Source organism: Arachis hypogaea, chromosome 7 (genome assembly GCF_003086295.3).
Source record: "Arachis hypogaea cultivar Tifrunner chromosome 7, arahy.Tifrunner.gnm2.J5K5, whole genome shotgun sequence".
Taxonomy (NCBI): Eukaryota; Viridiplantae; Streptophyta; class Magnoliopsida; order Fabales; family Fabaceae; genus Arachis; species Arachis hypogaea.
In genome coordinates this window covers 1,725,418-1,743,529 of record NC_092042.1, presented here as the reverse complement: position 1 = coordinate 1,743,529, position 18,112 = coordinate 1,725,418, and the positions used below count along the sequence as shown (strand labels likewise).

Sequence of the window (18,112 nt, the reverse complement as noted above, 5' to 3'; positions counted from 1 at the left end):
GTTAAAGATGAAAAAGTGAATCTGTGAGTTGGTGAAGCTCAAGGCTCAAGGTGTTGAACACCTTGGATGAAGAACCAAGGAACATGCAAAAAGATAAAAAGGAGCTTGCTGTTCATTTAGAGCAAGGAGAGAATACCAGTGAACCTGAGGTGTTTGTTCTGAGAGAGCACTTTGAAGAAGTTCAACTAACTGGACAGTGTAACCTAATCAAAGGTGCATTCCGCCAGTATGAAGAACTGAATCAGAGGCTTGCTAATCTGGTTTTTCGCATAGCACAAAGGCTGTTGATGAAATCTATCTCCTTCATGTTTTACTGCTTGTAATGTATTTTTCTAAGCTTATCTCTCTGTAATTTCTTGTGAGAAAAGGCATTGTGAGAAAGCTCAAGAAAAAGCCATGAGTGGAAAAAGGTTGAGTGAAACACTTGAGAGAAAAACCTAGAGTTATTTTCAGATTTCTTTAGGTTAGCTAAGTGTCTTGTATCTTGTACCTGTTTGGTATCCCTTTCTTAGTTGGGTTAGCACTAAGAGTGAATAGTTGAATGTTAGCATAGCCAATGTCAAGTTAGGTTAGAACTTGAGTGTGAAATTGGTGTATGTAATACTGTTAACTATAGTGAAATTCTTCCATAGTTGTGGAGGAGACTGGATGTAGGTTGCATAGCACAAAGCAACCGAACCAGGATACATGCTGGTGTTAGCTGTTTCTTCTCTGTCATGTTCTGTTTTTTGATATTCATGAGACAAAAATAATTTGTCTCATAAATTTCCGCTGCTGAGTTCAAACAGAATCAGATTTGTAACTTTGCTTTAAAAAAAAAAAAACAGCAAATTAAAGAAAGGCATAGATTCAACCCCCCTTCTCTAAGCCTACCACAACCTTCAAGATAGATAATGACTTTTGTGAACAATGTGAATAATGGACTTTAAAATTGGCTTAATAAAATAAAAATATATTACATCCCAAATTACCCACCTAAATCTTAATATTAGGATAACCATTCGCACACCTAATGAATTAAACATCCGATATATCCATTATTCACATTATTTAATATTTTTATTGTCTACTCATACTTTTCGTATATAAAATCACTCTTTTAATTTTCTCACTCTAGTTATAATTTATATTAATTAAGGTTGATGATGAATAATGGGAATTAAGCAGAGATCATTTTTTCTTCTTATAGTGATCCCAAACAACTCAGTCATATTAAGTTCATCATTCTTGATTCCATTGGGAAGCTTCCAATCAAAATGGTAAAGAAGTTGAGCAAGTGGCAACTCCATATTTGGTGTAGCAAATGTAATTCTGGGACACATTCTTCTTCCACCACCAAATGGAATAAACTCAAAGTTTGTGCCTCTATTATCAATTGAATAATTATCAACAAACCTCTCAGGCTTAAATTCCATGGCATCAACCCAATACGTTGGATCTCTTCTAATTGCCCAAGCATTGATAATAATTCTAGAATTGGATGGAATTTGATACCCTTTGATTTGGCATGATTCTTTGTTCTCTCTAGGAACTAACAATGGCACAGATGGATATAACCTTAAGGTTTCTTTGATGATAGACTTAAAGTATGTCAATTGGTGCAATTCTGATTCATCCACATACCCTTTGCTACCATAAACTTTTCTAACTTCAGTTTGTGCTCTTTCCATCACTTTTGGTTTTTTTATCATTTCAGTCATTGCCCATTCCACAACCGCTGAGGATGTTTTCCCACCACCAATAAACATATCCTGCAAATAAATTAATTATAATAAAGGTTTTGCTAACAAACATATTAAGAAATTAATAATCTTATTAGTATAAAGAACAAAATTATAAAAAATTAAATAGTCAAAACTTTTGATGCATTTAAATTGTAATATATATATATATATATATATATATATATATATATATAAAGTTTTATCAAAAAAGAACTAATCAATCCCAAATAAATGATATAAAAGATTGATATAAGAACTAATTTATCTAATAAAATAAAATGAAAAAAAATTTACTATTAAAAGACGGGTTGTACTGAAATTGTTTAATTTATTTTTGTGTATTTTTATTATTTCGTATATATGTAATGTTGAGAAAAAAACATAAATATTTAATAATTAATTTTTATTAAAAAATCAACTCTTTAAGCTACATAAAAATTTCAACAATATTATATCCACGTTAAAAATAAAAATACATACTAACCACAACTTTTTACAATTAAGTCTAGAGAAATGTTAGGAGGCTAATACTTTTGTTAAATTTTAGCCAGTATTTAATTATAAAAAAATTAAATGATTTTATACTATTAGATACAATTTCACATCATTAAAAATATTATTAATGACTAATTAATGACTAAAAATCACAAAATCTGTTATCTCTTAAATCTAAAATTTTATGATCACTCTTATATTGTAAAAGTTAAAGAAAAGAAAAAGTATAGATAACTAATAACATTAGTGAATAATGTGATGAACAATAGATATTACTAGGTGTATAGATGTCTATTCTAATATTAAGATTTATGTAGACAATTTGAAGGTATAGTGTGTTTTTATTTTATTAGTGATTGTTCATATTAATCAAAAAAATCATTGGTTACCTAGCATAATTCAAAAAAAATAAAATACCGGCAAAATTTTCTGAACACGTGACTTGTTTAGGTTCACAAAAAACAATTAAACTAATAATAATTGTTTTTATTAGACTAACCTGAATGACTACTTTAATGTTATCATCAGTTAAGGGATATTCAGAGTCTTTTTGTTGAAACTTGAGAAGAACATCAACTAGATCTTCACTACCTTCTTCTTCTTCACATTTGCCACCTTTTCTATTTCTATGATCATCTATGATGTCTTGCAATACCTTATCAGACTTTTTATGCAATTCTTCAAGCTTAGTCTTGTCTCTACTCATCATTTCAAGCAGTCCTCTAATTGAAGGATACAGATCAGCAATACGATTTTCTCCTCCTATTTGCAATGCTTCTTCAAAAGATGATATAAAAACTTCCTGGTAGCTATATTTTTTTCCTATATTCTCAAATAAAAACCATACAATTATTAAATAGCAAATATGATACAGTTGTATGTAATGAGAGAGATTTAAAAAAAATAATAATAATAAATGTAAAAAAGCAAGTATTTGAGCTGTGTATAAATTTCTTTTTACCAAATGCTATTCTAGCCGTGATTCCATAGGTCATTGATAAAATCTTTTGAGAGAGATTAAAAATAGAGCCTTCACTTTGAGATATTGTTTTGACTAACTCTGAAACCTCTGCTTCTCTTATGTGCCTAAAAGATTGAACACGCTTTACTGTTAATAACTCCATGGTGCATATCTTTCGTACATGCCTCCAATACTCTCCATAGGGGGCAAAGACAATGCCTGTTCGGTTGTAATTCATGACTCTTGCTAAGAGAAGGTTTGGCCTATCACAAAAGTTGAGATCATGAGTCTTCATAATCTCTTGTGCCATTTCAGGTGATGTAACTATGATGTGGGACACTTCTCCAAGTTTAAGATGCATTAAGGGTCCATATTTGGATGCTAAGTTTCTTAGGCATTCATGGGGCATTGATCCTACAAGGTTGTGCATGTTTCCTATGATGGGTAGTTTTCTTGGCCCTGGGGGTAAATTGGTAATATCCTTGGAAGAACTAAATTTCTTAATGGCTATTTTCAATAGCATAAAGAGAAAGAGGAAGGTGGTGAAGATAGAGATAAGGTTTTGAAGATCCATGGTATGTGCTAGAGTAATGTATAATTGAGGAAGAAGGAACTATATATATATAATATTTTTTTGTGAAATAAAAATTATAGATTTATTCATAAAATAAAATAAATACAATATTGCTATTTTAAGACAAACTTTGTATTTTTTTAATAAAATAAAAAAAATTGTGAACATAAATAATAAAAGCAAATATGATTTTAATTTAATTTCTATTTTATCATCAAATAAATAATATTATTATGAAAAACAATTAGTAGTCACAGATTATTATCTAAATATAAGATACAGATGGCGAGCCTAAATCAGATAAGGTGGACAAATTAAGGATGATCACTACTCATTGATATTTTATACCAGAAAGGTAATCATTGCTCACTGAATTTCTCATCGAAAGAATATGCGCTTGTCTGCTTGAAATGGTATAAACCAAATTAATAAAAAAAATAGCAACAATAATCTGAGGTCCATATAAAATTTGGAGTTTTCGATTATATAAATTTTATAGAGATATTCTGAAAAATGCTTGAAAAATCACTTCTTTTATTACTAATTATTATCTTTTGTGTCAAAATAAAGTCGTTCATTTTATAGTAATGTTATATATTTAAATTTTTTTATAAATTAATAAATTTAATTAAATTAAATAATAAAATTTAAAATAATATTAAGTATAACTAATTTTTGTTATATTAAACTAATTTTATTAAATTTAATTAATAAAAAAATTTAGATTGTTGTATATTATTTTTTATTTTAATATATAAAATAAATAATTATTGTAGCCTGCAATAAAAAAACTCCAGTCGTTGCATGAATGATAGTGAGATGGACTGTCACATATGCATGTTCCGCTTGATGATAATAACTAACGTGTCCCACCCACATATCTCTTTAGTTTCAAAAATGGACATGAAAAGAAACAAAAAAAAAACTAGAACCCTATATATATGTCACAAATTAAATTACAACCATGCAAATTCATATTTTATATATATACTATACCGGACCTTAAAATAATAACAAGTTAAATGCACATACATGTTAAGTTTTGAGATGGAAATTTGAGACATATTGTTAGTATTGTAAGTGTGAAAAATGTCGAAATTAGTCCCACTTTAAAAAAATTAAAAAAAATAAAAAATTTATAAGATGAGAAATTCATTAACTTAACACTTTAAGATTTTGAGTTATATATGGTATTTTTTCATCTTATATGTTAGTAACTCAGGTGCGCGATTAATAATGTGTGATGGAGGGAAGTTACAAAAGGGATATTTTATGTTGGTGTCAGTCAAACTCAATCTTTAATTATATCATCTAATAAGTTTTTGTTGAAGAAAGTTTTAATTTTTTTTCAATCTGAACGCATGTATAAATCACTACTATAAAAATTCAAATTATTTCAAAATTGTCATGTAGAACATTTTTTATATATTTAAAATAAAAACTTCTTAAATACATATATATGTGGCTATGCGTGTGTAATAAACAAATATTTAATTGATTCTAAATTAAATTTTTTAAAAATTTAATTGTTATGAGTATACTTGATATAATAAATTCAAATTTTTTGAAATAAAATTAAAATAAAAAATAAAATTTAAAAATATTTTTAAAACGTTGGACAAATTTTAAGAATAAAAAATTGTATATATTTACTCATTTAAAAATTATTAATAATAAAATGTACTTTTAGTTACCGAAACTGTGTTGAAATATTAAAAGTACACTCTCAGTAGAAACTAATCATCAAAGTTTGTTGAATTTGAAAAAACAATAACAATAATTTGATAATAATTAAATATTATAATATTGGGTCCAAAATCTAAAGTAGTGTGAATAATTTGTTTTGTTAGTGTACAACCAATTAATCTAAAAGAAAGAATAACAAATAAGGCTCAATGATGGTCCAGACTAATCATCATAGCATTTAGCTTATTTACTTACTAATGACCTAAAGAATAGTTGCACATTATATTATCCAAGATGAAGAAACAAATTCATTCTCCTCTAAACCAAAGTTAGTGATCGAAATTATTCTTTCTATTCTCTCTTCTCAACCCACATGACTCAATTCCAAAAGCAAGCAAAAAAAAATGTCTAATTAAAGTTCAAATAAAAAAAATAATTATCAAAATCCAGAAAAAAGGTCAATAGCTAAGTCACAAAAGCAAAAAATTAAATCAAAAGGTAAATCAAAAAATTGTTTTATTTTTGTGTTTTGTAGGTAATTTGTTGAAGATGTTTTCCTCCTACGTATATAGAATGAAAAATTTAAAAAAAAAATGAAGGTTATAAAACTCTGCTACAAATAAATCAAGGATCAAGAACAAAATTTGAAATCAAAGTATTAATGAATAACTCAAATCCTTTAAAAAATTTGAAAAAAAAAAGAAAGAGATGCAACTAAGTAAGAATGCATGTTTATTTTAATCATTGTTGTTGTGCTACTACTGTGTTATTTAGAGAAGAAGAAGTCAAAATTGTTCAAGTCAAGTTTCAAATTTTAGAAGTTTTACTCCTCTATTATTAAAAGGGTAAACGGTCAAAGATTGAGGTAAGGAGTGAGTGTAAATCCTATAAAGTTAGCGAATAATTAATTAATAAATTAATTTTTAATTAAAAAAATTAAAAATATGATTTTTATAATTTAATGAGGTAGAGCTAATTAAAATAAGAATTTTGACACTAATTTTAAAAAATTTGACTCAAAATTAGACCGAACGGATCAAACCAGACAAATCGGACTATATTGGACCGAAGGCCCAACCCACTCAACCCAATACACTTAAAGAAGAATCATTCTAATATTAATTCTCCAAAAGTGGAGCCTTACGCTCTCCAGAATTGGAGTTGAACTGCTTCGACAAGCGAAGCTTTTAAATCACAAAAATCATTCAAAGTCCAGCACAAATACAAGTTCGAAGCTAGTTAAAGCTAAAAAACAGTGACGACAAAAGGAAAACAACTCAGCAAGGCAAGCAATGGAAGAGCTAGAAAATGCAGCCATGGAAGGGGACGTCCTGGATCTGGAAGAATCTCAAGCTCAACATGGAGAGACAGATCAGAAGCTGGTGGGCAGGGTGTTGACAGAGAAGGTGCTGAATATGGTCACAGTGCGCAAAACGATCTTCAACATGTGGGGAGATCCACAGGGTCTGGTGATCACCAATGCAGGACCAAACTCCTTCATCTTGAACTTTAAAAGCCAGGAGGAAGCTAGAAGAGCATATGAAGGTGGACCATGGAGAATAGAAGGACACATGCTGAGTCTGCAATGGTGGAAAGTAAACCTGTCAATCAATGAGGTAAACTACAATCAGCTTCCTATTTGGGTTCAAATACATGGCTTACCGTACGACAAAATAAACATAAAAAATGCTGAGAAAATAGGAGCCACAATAGGGAGAGTGATAAGCCTTGAAGATCCTTTTGTTGAAGGAAATATGCTTAGATCTTTTTTGAGGGTCAGAGTGGAGATAAATGTGCAAGTGCCACTAAAAACTGGATTCTGGTTCAAGAGAGATGATGGAAGCCATTCATGGGCTGATTTCAAATATGAAAAATTGTATGGTTATTGTTACAAATGTGGCAGAATTGGACATGACAAAAGAGCATGCGTGGAGGAGCTAGCAAGGTCACTAGTAAACCCAGAAATCCCCAGATATGGGCCTGAACTCACAACTCCAGGGCTGAAACCAATCGAAAATGAGGCAAGAAAGGCAGGTATAAGGAGAAGAAAGGAAGAGCAAAACAATTGGGTGGAGGAGCTGTGGGAGGCGCGTGAAAGAAGTTTCCAAGGGAGGGAGTGGCTGAAAAGACAAGAACAAAAGCAAAGAGGGGGGTCAGGCCTAGGGGGTGAGAGAAGCTCTCAAGCTAGTGTCTCAGGCAAATCTTGGGGCAGAACAGCAAATCCACAAGCACAAATGGGAGAGAGACAGGTGGCAACACAAGAGGTGCAAGATCAAAATGAAGGGGCTGATGAGGATGGAATGAACAGAGAGAAGCACATTGAGAACCCCAATTTAAATGATGATGGGACAGCAAATCAAGAAAAAGGGAAGAAAAAAGGAGCCACCTCACAAAATCAGCAAGTCAGAGAATCACTAACAATGGGAAGCGTGAATGGAAAAAAAAAAGAAAATGCAAAAGAGAATGAGGTGGATATTTGTAAAGCTTCTAGGAAGTATGAAGAGAAAGGTGGGCCAAGTATGAGGAAAACAGATAGCACAAAAAGAGGAACATGGGCTCTCATTGACCAAAGGCCCAATAGAAATAGACAAATTAGAAGTGGGCCAGATGAAGGTGAAAGGAACCTGACCATTAGGGAGATACTGGAGCAGTTCAACAAGAACATGGCTGAAGAGAAAAGAAAGGCAGACATGGGAAATGAAGCAGAAGAGGAAGCCCAAGAAAGAAAGAACATGGATACTGAAGGAGTAATTAGAAGCTATAACATAAATGAGAGAGAACCTGAACAGAGAGGCAAGCAAATTTTCGCAGAGAGTGAAGGAGGTTTCTATTATGTTGAACTAGCAGAAGAAGAAGAGGAGATAGTGCAGAAAAACAGCAAAGCAATAGTAGTGGCCAGTGAATATGAAACAGAACTTGTTCAAAGAATGGAGGAAAAGTTAAAGCTTAAAAGAAGAAGGGAAGAGGACCAATAGGAGCAAATTGCAAAAATCTGGAAGGAAGAAGAGAAAACTATACAGATATGGAGGGCAAACAAGAAAAACAGATGCAGCAGAAGCCTAACAGAAAGAGGAGATCATGAGGAAGAATCACAAATCAGAGTCGACTCGGAAGACCCAATGGCTGAGGAGGCGGGCCTACACATGCCCCCAACTCAACCATGAGCATCATAAGCTGGAACTGTCGCGGGGTAGCGGCTCCCGCAACAGTTTCTGAATTGCACAGCATGTGCAAACAATTGAAGCCGGCAATTATATTTCTAATGGAAACTAGAGCTAGAGATAGCACCATTAAGAAGTTGAAAAGAAGGTTACATTTTGAGAATGTATTTAACATAGAACCCCGGGGGCTGTCCGGAGGGCTATGCCTTTTGTGGAATGATATATATAATGTTGATATTTATTTCTCGTGTCAAAATCATATAAAAACCCGTATTGATGATAGGAAAGGAAAAATATGGGAGTGCAATTTTATATATGGAAATCCTTGTTTTGGAAGAAGAAGAGAACAATGGAGAGCAATCACAGCTAATAACAACAACAGGGGGGAGCCACAATTATTCATAGGAGATTTCAACGACATTTTGAGCCAAGAAGAGAAAATTGGTCTACATCCAAAGCCACAAAGTCATGTAAGAGAGTTCAGGCAGTTTGTAGATAAGAATTACCTTATGGACTTAGATATAAAAGGAGGAAGATTCACATGGTTCGGAAATCCAAGAAATGGATTCATCACCAGGGAAAGGATAGATAGGGCACTAGCTAATTGGGAATGGAGAGTCATGTATCAGCAAGCATCACTCAAAGCTCTACCGGCGATTAGTTCTGATCATTGCCCTCTAGTTTTGGACATAAATCATGTTCAAAGAATAGAGAAAAGTTTCAAATTTGAGGCCTTTTGGACAGATCATGAGGAGTGCGAGCACACGGTAAGAAAAGGATGGGAAAAAGAAGACGTCCAAGGATGCGTTTGGAAAGGATTAACAACAAGAATGGAAAATTGTAAAGAGGAGCTTAAAAAGTGGAGCAAGAGGACGTTAAAGCGAGCAGATAAGGAAATACACGAGCTGAAAGAAGAATTAAAGAAGCTACAAAATTCGGAACTTACACAAGAGAAGCAGGAGAAAATACAACATATTAAAGAGGAAATTGCTGCATTATGGAAACAGGAAGAAAAATACTGGGGACAAAGAACCAGGTTGAAGTGGCTAAAATGGGGAGACAAGAACACATCATTTTTCCATGCCACAACCATTCAAAGAAGGGGAAGGAACAGAATTGACAAACTTAGGAATGAGGCGGGTTCATGGATAGAGGAGAAAAAAGATATCATGAAGCATATAGAGGAACGATTTGATGCACTTTTTACTTCCAATAATAAAAGGAGTTATGAATCAGTCTTAAGCAATATTCCAGTAAGAGTCTCGGATGACATGAACAGGGAGCTCATCTCAGAGGTTACAGAGGAGGAAATCAGAAAAGCAGTTTTTAGCATGGGAAGTCTAAAGGCTCCTGGACCAGATGGCTTGAATGGACTATTCTACCAGAAACACTGGGAGATAATCAAGAAAGAGGTATGTGCAGTTGTTAGAGAATTCTTTCGGAGTGGATTCTTACCGGAGGAAATTAGCGAAACCATAGTTGTTTTAATTCCAAAGGTCAAGGATCCTGAAGAACTAAACCAGTTAAGACCTATCAGTTGCTATAACTTCATTTACAAAATTATAACCAGGATCTTAGTTCTGAGGCTGAAAGGGCTACTTGAGGGGATAGTGTCTCCAACCCAGAGTGCATTTGTGGGAGGAAGGCTCATACAGGATAATGTAGTAATTGTGCAAGAAGTTTACCATAGTCTAAATAAGAAAGGAAGAGAGGAATCACAAAATATAGCAATCAAGTTAGACATGAACAAGGCATATGACAGGCTTGAATGGGACTTTCTCGAAAAGGTGCTCATAAAATTCGGCTTCGCAGAAAAATGGGTCGACTTGGTCATGAAGTGTGTAAGAAGTGCAAACTATAGGGTAAAGGTTAATGGTGAGCTATCCAGGAATATCAAACCTCAGAAGGGTCTTCGACAAGGGGATCCATTATCTCCATACTTGTTTATTTTAGCAGCTGAGGTATTCACAATCCAAATGGAGGCGGCTAAAGCAAAAGGAAATATAACAGGTCTAAAGATAGCTCCAACAGCTCCGGCACTCACTCACTTGCTGTTCGCAGATGATTGCATCATATTTGCAAAGGCGAATGAGGAGGAGATATATCAGATTATAACCGTGCTCAACGAATACACGGAGGCATCCGGACAAAGGATCAACATGAATAAGTCAGGAATTTCCTTTGGTAGCCAAGTGCCGATACAAACGAGGGTCAACATTGAAGAAATTTTAGGAATGAAAACATGGGACACGCCAGGGAAATACTTGGGGTTACCAGCCATATGGGGAAGATCTCACAACAAAGCTTTAGCATGGATTGAAGAGAAGATCATGAATAAACTAGAGGGTTGGAAGGAAAGATTGTTGAACCAAGCAGGCAAAGAAACACTAATAAAGTCAGTAATTCAGGCAATGCCATCATACATCATGAATGTCATAAAGCTTCCTAAGAGTTTTTGTAGAAGAATCTGCGCAAAAGTTGCTAAATTCTGGTGGGCAGCATCGGGGAAGGAACGGGGCATCCATTGGAAGAAATGGGACAGCATTACTGATAGTAAAGGTGAAGGGGGTTTGGGGTTTAAAGACCTTGAAAAACAGAATACAGCCTACCTTGCAAAACAAGCATGGAGAGCATTAAAGAACCCGAATGCAATTTGGGTAAAAATCTTGAAATCGATATATTTCCCGGACGGCAACTTCTGGACAGCGACGAGTAGAAAGGGCGCATCATGGGTCTGGAGAAGCATTTTACATGGAAGAGAGCTATTAAAGGAAGGGGCAAAGTGGAGTATAGGAGATGGATCCAAAGTTAGCATCTGGAGGGATAATTGGATCGCAGGGAGGAGCGGGCCTCTCAGCAAAAATAGTACAGATAACTCGAGGGTCAGGGATCTCATTGTAAATGGGGAAGGATGGAACAAACGGAAGATTGAAAGTGAATTCTCCCAAGAAATCAGTAAAGAGATTCTCAGCACCCCGGTTAGTGTAATGAACAAAGAAGACAACCTATATTGGCCATGGAGGGAGGATGGAATTTACTCAGTTAGAACGGGATATTACGTGGCAAGAAAGGCAGAGCAGAACATGAAACACAGGGGTCCATCAACAAGTGATAATAAAAAGGAGATATGGAAGGAGGTGTGGAGGATGGAAGTCCCGCAGAAGATCAAAATGTTCCTTTGGAGAGCGTGTCATGATATATTACCAGTAGGTTCGAACTTATATAAGAGGAAGCTGGTACCAGATCCAGTTTGTCAGATATGCTTAAGAAGTGCAGAGACAGCAGAACACGCATTACTACTATGTGATTGGGCTAGGGCGACATGGTTCGGTGCGGAATGTCAGTGTACTCCAACAGCTATGACAGTTAGCTCAATCGGGAATTGGATAGTTGAATGCATAAAGAAGTTGAGAGCAGCAGGGGGAGAGGACCAGGAAAGGAGAATAAGCAAGCTGGGATTTCTAATGTGGGAGATATGGAAAACAAGGAACAACAAGCTATTCCAAAAACAGGATGTAAATCCTACATGGACTATTTACAAGGCAGCAGCACTAGAGGCAATATATTGGAAGCTAGCAGAAAAGCAGCAAACACAAAAAATAGAAGCAAAAAGGAACAATACCAACCTGGTGAAATGGAGACCCCCTCCTGCAAACTGGCTGAAAGCAAATGTTGATGCAGCTTTTCGGAAGGAGACCGGAACGGGGGCAATAGCTGTGGTTATCAGAGACTACAAAGGAAAAATTATATTAGGTTTTACAGGAAAGATTCAAGCTAAATCTAGTATTGTGGCAGAAGCTCAGGCGATAAGGCAAGCGCTAATTATTGTAAACAACCTACAAATGGGCAGAACTCTAGTAGAATCGGATAATTTGAAGCTAATTCAATCAATTAAATCTAAGACAGATTTAGGGGAGGCTATGGCTATAATCCAGGATATTCAAATTTTGATGGAGAGTTTACCTGAGAAAGGTATAACTTGGACCCTCAGAAATGGAAATTGTCTAGCAGATGCAGTAGCTAAAGCAGCAGAAGCAGGAACATTACAAGCGAATTGGAGCTTTAAACCACCTGCTGACATACAAGGCATCATAAAAAAAGAGATTCAAATGTGAAGTCAGAATCACAAAGCAGTAAGGAAGATTGAATTTAGGCGAAGTGAAGTTTGAACCTGTTAATGGAGCAAGTATGACAGATTTCAACCAGATCATCAACGATCTGAGACAGAAGATCCACATGCAACCCAAGACGACGCTGTTACGGAGTATATGTTACGAGATCATGAGGCAGAGAAAGACAAAGGCGGCAGTGATCTATGGAGACCAAGGAATCCAGGTTTAGGGTAAGGAAAGTGGCGACGCTGAGATACCACTTGAAACTCCAAAAGGAATTTATGTGGGGAAATTTGAATGCCTTCATCTGCTGAGGGGAAGAAGAGCAATCGATCCCGTTCCTGCCACGGGGACAAGGCAGAACGAAAGTGGCTCAGCTTGGTAAATCTCCCGCGAAAGTGGCTCAGGGTGCACCAGTAACCATGCACCGGTCAGTTTAGCTCCTTGGAGACCTGAGGAAGACAATCATTGACAAGGAAAGGCCAGCATCGAGCTTCTCACAATAATTGACTGGGAGAGTTACAAGAGGGATAATGGGGAGCGGTTGCTGATGCCTGGTCGCTTCGGCGGAGACAAGGTGGACTGACGGCACTTCGGAAGGGTGGTCAGCAACATGCAGAAGCCTGCTCGTCTAGTTGCAGAGCAGAAATCACGAAGGAGAAAGAGGCAAGGGTGGGTTTCAGTTAGGTATTAGGGGTCGGGTCAGAGAGTTAACGGGTCGGTTTGGGTAGGGCATGGATCTCTGTAATGGATCCGGGCTGGTCTGTTGGCCTGGGTCCCGTCCAAAAAAAAAAAAAAAAAAAAAAAAAAAAAAAAAAAAAGAAGAATCATTCTTCTTCCTTCATTCAGCAAAAACGCTGAAGCAAGCTCAAGGCAAGGGGAGCAAGAACAAAACCCTTAGCTTTGATTCAAATCACCCTATGTTCTCACTCCAAACTCCGATCGTCGTACTGTTTGTGGCAACGCGTTCGCGGTGACGAACTCTACAAAGCCCAGTGTCTAATTTGGTAAGAAAGTCTCAGTTTTAATCTCAGTTCTTCCTTTTCCAAATTTTCAAAAATTTAATGAATAAAGTGTTGAGATTTCGTTCCTTGATATTATAGGATCCGATTAATTTGAAGAAAATGTTTAATCTTGCTTCATTAGTGCTTGGGTAAGGTGAGAATCCTTGAACCCTTATTCATTCCTTGATTAAATGTGTTGGGTATTGAATTTTGAGTATGTATATGTGAGAAATGTGTTAGGTGTGTATATATGTGTAAATTGGAGCATAGTTGTGAGTGTTGGATGCTTGGTGGAGCTTTGGATGCTATTATCTTGGAGATTGAGAATTCTCGAGGATGAGTTTTGTGCCATTTAGGTGTTTTTGGGTTATACGAGAAAATCAGCCAATGTATGATTTTGGTTTCTTATATTTAATATATAATATCTTGTGAAAACTTAGGTTAGATGACTATAGGATAGATGGGAATGCATGAGTATGTTAATTGCTTAGTGCCTTGATGATAATTGTTGAACTAGGTTAAGTATTAATTTGTTGTTTGATATTGGGGATAGAAATAGAATGCTAAATGATGATTTAATGATGATTGATAAGGTGTTAAGAATGAATGTGTATATATGATGAATTATATATTGATGATCTTGTTGGTTAATTGAGGAATTTATGTACGAGATTACGTGAAATTGAGGTATGGTTGATTATGAAAGGATGTGGAAATTGTGGTTCTATAAATGATATGTTGTATAGAGACGGTTGAAATTGAGTTTGATTTTGGCGAACATAGAGGTTTATGAACTTTTGTGAAAATCTGATTTTTGGCCGAATTTCGACAAGTCATAACTCGGCCGGACCCCTAAATTATTTCAAACTTGTTTCCTATGAAAATTGAGTCCGTGAAATTTATGCCGTTCGAAGAACGAACGGAAAATATTTTAAAACGAAAAAGTTATGCGTATTGTACAAAACTGAAATTCTGCAGCATTTAACAATTTTGCCACTCTGCATATCTTGTGTACGCGACCACTACACACGACGCGACCAACCCTTTCGGGTTTGGCATCTGATGTACGCGAGTAGGGTGCATGCGTACGCAAGCAATAATTTTAAGTGGTTTCGTATGCAACCACCTGCACGCGATGCGATCAACCCTTTCGGATTGAGTATCTCGCGTATGCAAGCAAAGTTCTTGCGTATGTGAGAACAAGAAAAAATATGCACTGATTGTATGTAATTGTATTTATGTGAAATCGATATTTGAACAATGGGCTTTAAAATTGGCCTAACAAAGTAAAAATACACTATACTCCTAAATTATCCATCTAAATCTTAATATTAGGATAATTATCTGCACACCTAATAAATTAAACATCCGATATATCTGTTGTTCACATTATTTAGTATTTTTATTGTCTACTTATAATTTTATTATATAAAATCACTCTTTTAATTTTCGCACTCTAGGAATAATTTATATTAATTAAGGTTGATGATGAATAATGGGAATTAAGCAGAGATCATTTTTTCTTCTTATAGTGATTCCAAACAACTCAGTCATATCAAGTTCCTCATTCTTGATTCCATTGGGAAGCTTCCAATCAAAATGGTAAAGAAGTTGAGCAAGTGGCAACTCCATGTTTGGTGTAGCAAATGTAATTCCGGGACACATTCTTCTTCCACCACCAAATGGAATAAGCTCAAAGTTTGTGCCTCTACTATCAATTGAATAATTATCAACAAACCTCTCAGGCTTAAATTCCATGGCATCAACCCAATACGTTGGATCTCTTCCAATTGCCCAAGCATTGATAATAATTCTAGAATTGGATGGAATTTGATACCCTTTGATTTGGCATGATTCTTTGTTCTCTCTAGGAACTAACAATGGCACAGATGGATGTAACCTTAAGGTTTCTTTGATGATAGACTTAAGATATATCAATTGGTGCAATTCTGATTCATCCACATACCCTTTGCTACCATAAACTCTTCTAACTTCAGCTTGTGCAGCTTCCATCACTTTTGATTTCTTAATCATTTCAGCCATTGCCCATTCCACAACTGCTGAGGATGTTTCTCCACCACCAGCAAATATGTCCTGCAAATAAATTAATTATAATAAAGATTTTGCTAACAAATATGTTAAGGAATTAATAATCTTATTAGTATAAAGAAAAAAATTATAAAAAATTAAATAGTCAAAACTTTTGATGCATTTAAATTGTAATATATATATATATATATATATATAAAGTTTTATCAGAAAAGAGCTAATCAATCCTAAATAAATGATATGTTAGTAGTTTCTGTTAATCTTTCATAAAAAAATTGATATAAGAATTAATTTATCTAATAAAAGAAAATGAAAAAAATAATTTTTTACTATTAAGAGACGGGTTGTACTGAAATTGTTAAATCAGTGGAATTGAGTTATAGTTGTCAAAATTGAACCGATGATCGAATCGGTTAAGCTACTGGTTCACTGATTTATTGATTTAATCGATAAATCATTGGTTGAACCGATAAAACCGATCTTACGTAAATATAAAATATAAAATAGTTAAAAACTTAAATTAAAATTTAAAATTCATATCTTCACTAACATTTTATGAAAAATCAAGTCTCAACTTCTAAAAATAACTAATATAAAAAAATCATTAAATTTTAATACTACAATATTATCTTAATTTGACACAATAAAAAAATAATTAATTCACAATAAATACCGACAAAATTTTCTGAACACGTGGCTTGTTTAGGTTCACAAAAAACAATTAAACTGATAATAATTGTTTTTATAAGACTAACCTGAATTACTGCTTTAATGTTATCATCAGTTAAGGGATATTCAGAGTCTTTTTGTTGAAACTTGAGAAGAACATCAACTAGATCTTCACTAGCTTCTTCTTCTTCACATTTGCCACCTTTTCTATTTCTATGATCATCTATGATGTCTTGCAATACCTTATCAGACTTTTTATGCAATTCTTCAAGCTTAGTCTTGTCTCTACTCATCATTTCAAGCAGTCCTCTAATTGAAGGATACAGATCAACAATACGATTTTCTCCTCCTATTTGCAATGCTTCTTCAAAAGATGATATAAAAACTTCCTGGTAGCTATATTTTTTTCCTATATTCTCAAATAAAAACCATACAATTATTAAATAGCAAATATGATACAGTTGTATGTAATGAGAGAGATTAAAAAATAATAATAATAAATGTAAAAAAACAAGTATTTGAGCTGTGTATAAATTTCTTTTTACCAAATGCTATTCTAGCCGTGATTCCATAGGTCATTGATAAAATCTTTTGAGAGAGATTAAAAATAGAGCCTTCACTTTGAGATATTGTTTTGACTAACTCTGAAACCTCTGCTTCTCTTATGTGCCTAAAAGATTGAACACGCTTTACTGTTAATAACTCCATGGTGCATATCTTTCGTACATGCCTCCAATACTCTCCATAGGGGGCAAAGACAATGCCTGTTCGGTTGTAATTCATGACTCTTGCTAAGAGAAGGTTTGGCCTATCACAAAAGTTGAGATCATGAGTCTTCATAATCTCTTGTGCCATTTCAGGTGATGTAACTATGATGTGGGACACTTCTCCAAGTTTAAGATGCATTAAGGGTCCATATTTGGATGCTAAGTTTCTTAGGCATTCATGGGGCATTGATCCTACAAGGTTGTGCATGTTTCCTATTATGGGTAGTTTTCTTGGCCCTGGGGGTAAATTGGTAATATCCTTGGAAGAACTAAATTTCTTAATGGCTATTTTCAATAGCATAAAGAGAAAGAGGAAGGTGGTGAAGATAGAGATAAGGTTTTGAAGATCCATGGTATGTGCTAGAGTAATGTATAATTGAGGAGGAAGGAACTAATTATACAGGGGATATATACACAGCCGCTGAGGATGTTTCTCCACCACCAATAAACGTGTCCTGCAAAATGGATTAATTATAAATATTTTAAGGTAAAAATTCAGCTGCAGTCGACTTTACGTAAAGTTGATAGTTGAGATTCATCAAATAAAAATTTAGTCAATTTAATCAAACCAATTTAACGGTTCTCACTTATCAACTTCACGTGATATTAACTGCACCTGAATTTCGACCATATTTTAATCAACAAAAACGTCTTAAGGACATTAATTTGTGCATGTGTTTATTAATAGAAAAATATTTTATCAAAAACTAATGATAGTTAAAACTTTTGGTGTATTTGTAATGTATTTATTAAGAGAAAACATAAAAAATAATTACTAATGATTAATCTTAATAAAGAAAAAAAAAAGAAAAAAAGAAAACCTAATAATTATATTTTGACTTTTAGTGGCATGCATTAGTAACAGGCCGGAAGGAAAGGGATCTATCTTGAGAAATCTATAATGAATATA

The 18,112-nt window shown here is 34.3% G+C and overlaps 3 protein-coding genes across 4 annotated transcripts; all 3 read right to left on the bottom strand.

Moving 5' to 3' along the window:
- Positions 1-919: 919 nt before the first annotated feature.
- Positions 920-3,795, bottom strand: LOC112701845 (cytochrome P450 71D10). The gene is made up of 3 exons (XM_025752627.2): positions 3,181-3,795; positions 2,719-3,041; positions 920-1,751 (listed from the first exon to the last, which is right to left on the bottom strand). The coding sequence occupies exons 1-3, from the start codon at positions 3,752-3,754 to the stop codon at positions 1,134-1,136; spliced, it is 1,515 nt and encodes a 504-aa protein (XP_025608412.1). The 5' UTR covers positions 3,755-3,795; the 3' UTR covers positions 920-1,133.
- A 2,667-nt stretch (positions 3,796-6,462) lies between these two features.
- Positions 6,463-13,534, bottom strand: LOC140174435 (uncharacterized). 2 transcript variants are annotated; one of them, XM_072198935.1, is made up of 4 exons: positions 12,773-13,534; positions 12,565-12,672; positions 12,228-12,331; positions 6,463-7,041 (listed from the first exon to the last, which is right to left on the bottom strand). In XM_072198935.1, the coding sequence occupies exons 1-4, from the start codon at positions 12,837-12,839 to the stop codon at positions 6,742-6,744; spliced, it is 579 nt and encodes a 192-aa protein (XP_072055036.1). In that variant the 5' UTR covers positions 12,840-13,534; the 3' UTR covers positions 6,463-6,741. The 2 variants fall into 2 exon arrangements, with proteins under 2 accessions (XP_072055036.1, XP_072055035.1); XM_072198934.1 differs by having other exon boundaries at positions 6,463-7,020; positions 12,773-13,527.
- Positions 13,535-14,929: 1,395 nt separating this feature from the next.
- On the bottom strand, positions 14,930-17,908 carry LOC112701842 (cytochrome P450 71D10). The gene is made up of 3 exons (XM_025752623.2): positions 16,981-17,908; positions 16,522-16,844; positions 14,930-15,811 (listed from the first exon to the last, which is right to left on the bottom strand). The coding sequence occupies exons 1-3, from the start codon at positions 17,552-17,554 to the stop codon at positions 15,194-15,196; spliced, it is 1,515 nt and encodes a 504-aa protein (XP_025608408.1). The 5' UTR covers positions 17,555-17,908; the 3' UTR covers positions 14,930-15,193.
- Positions 17,909-18,112: the final 204 nt, after the last annotated feature.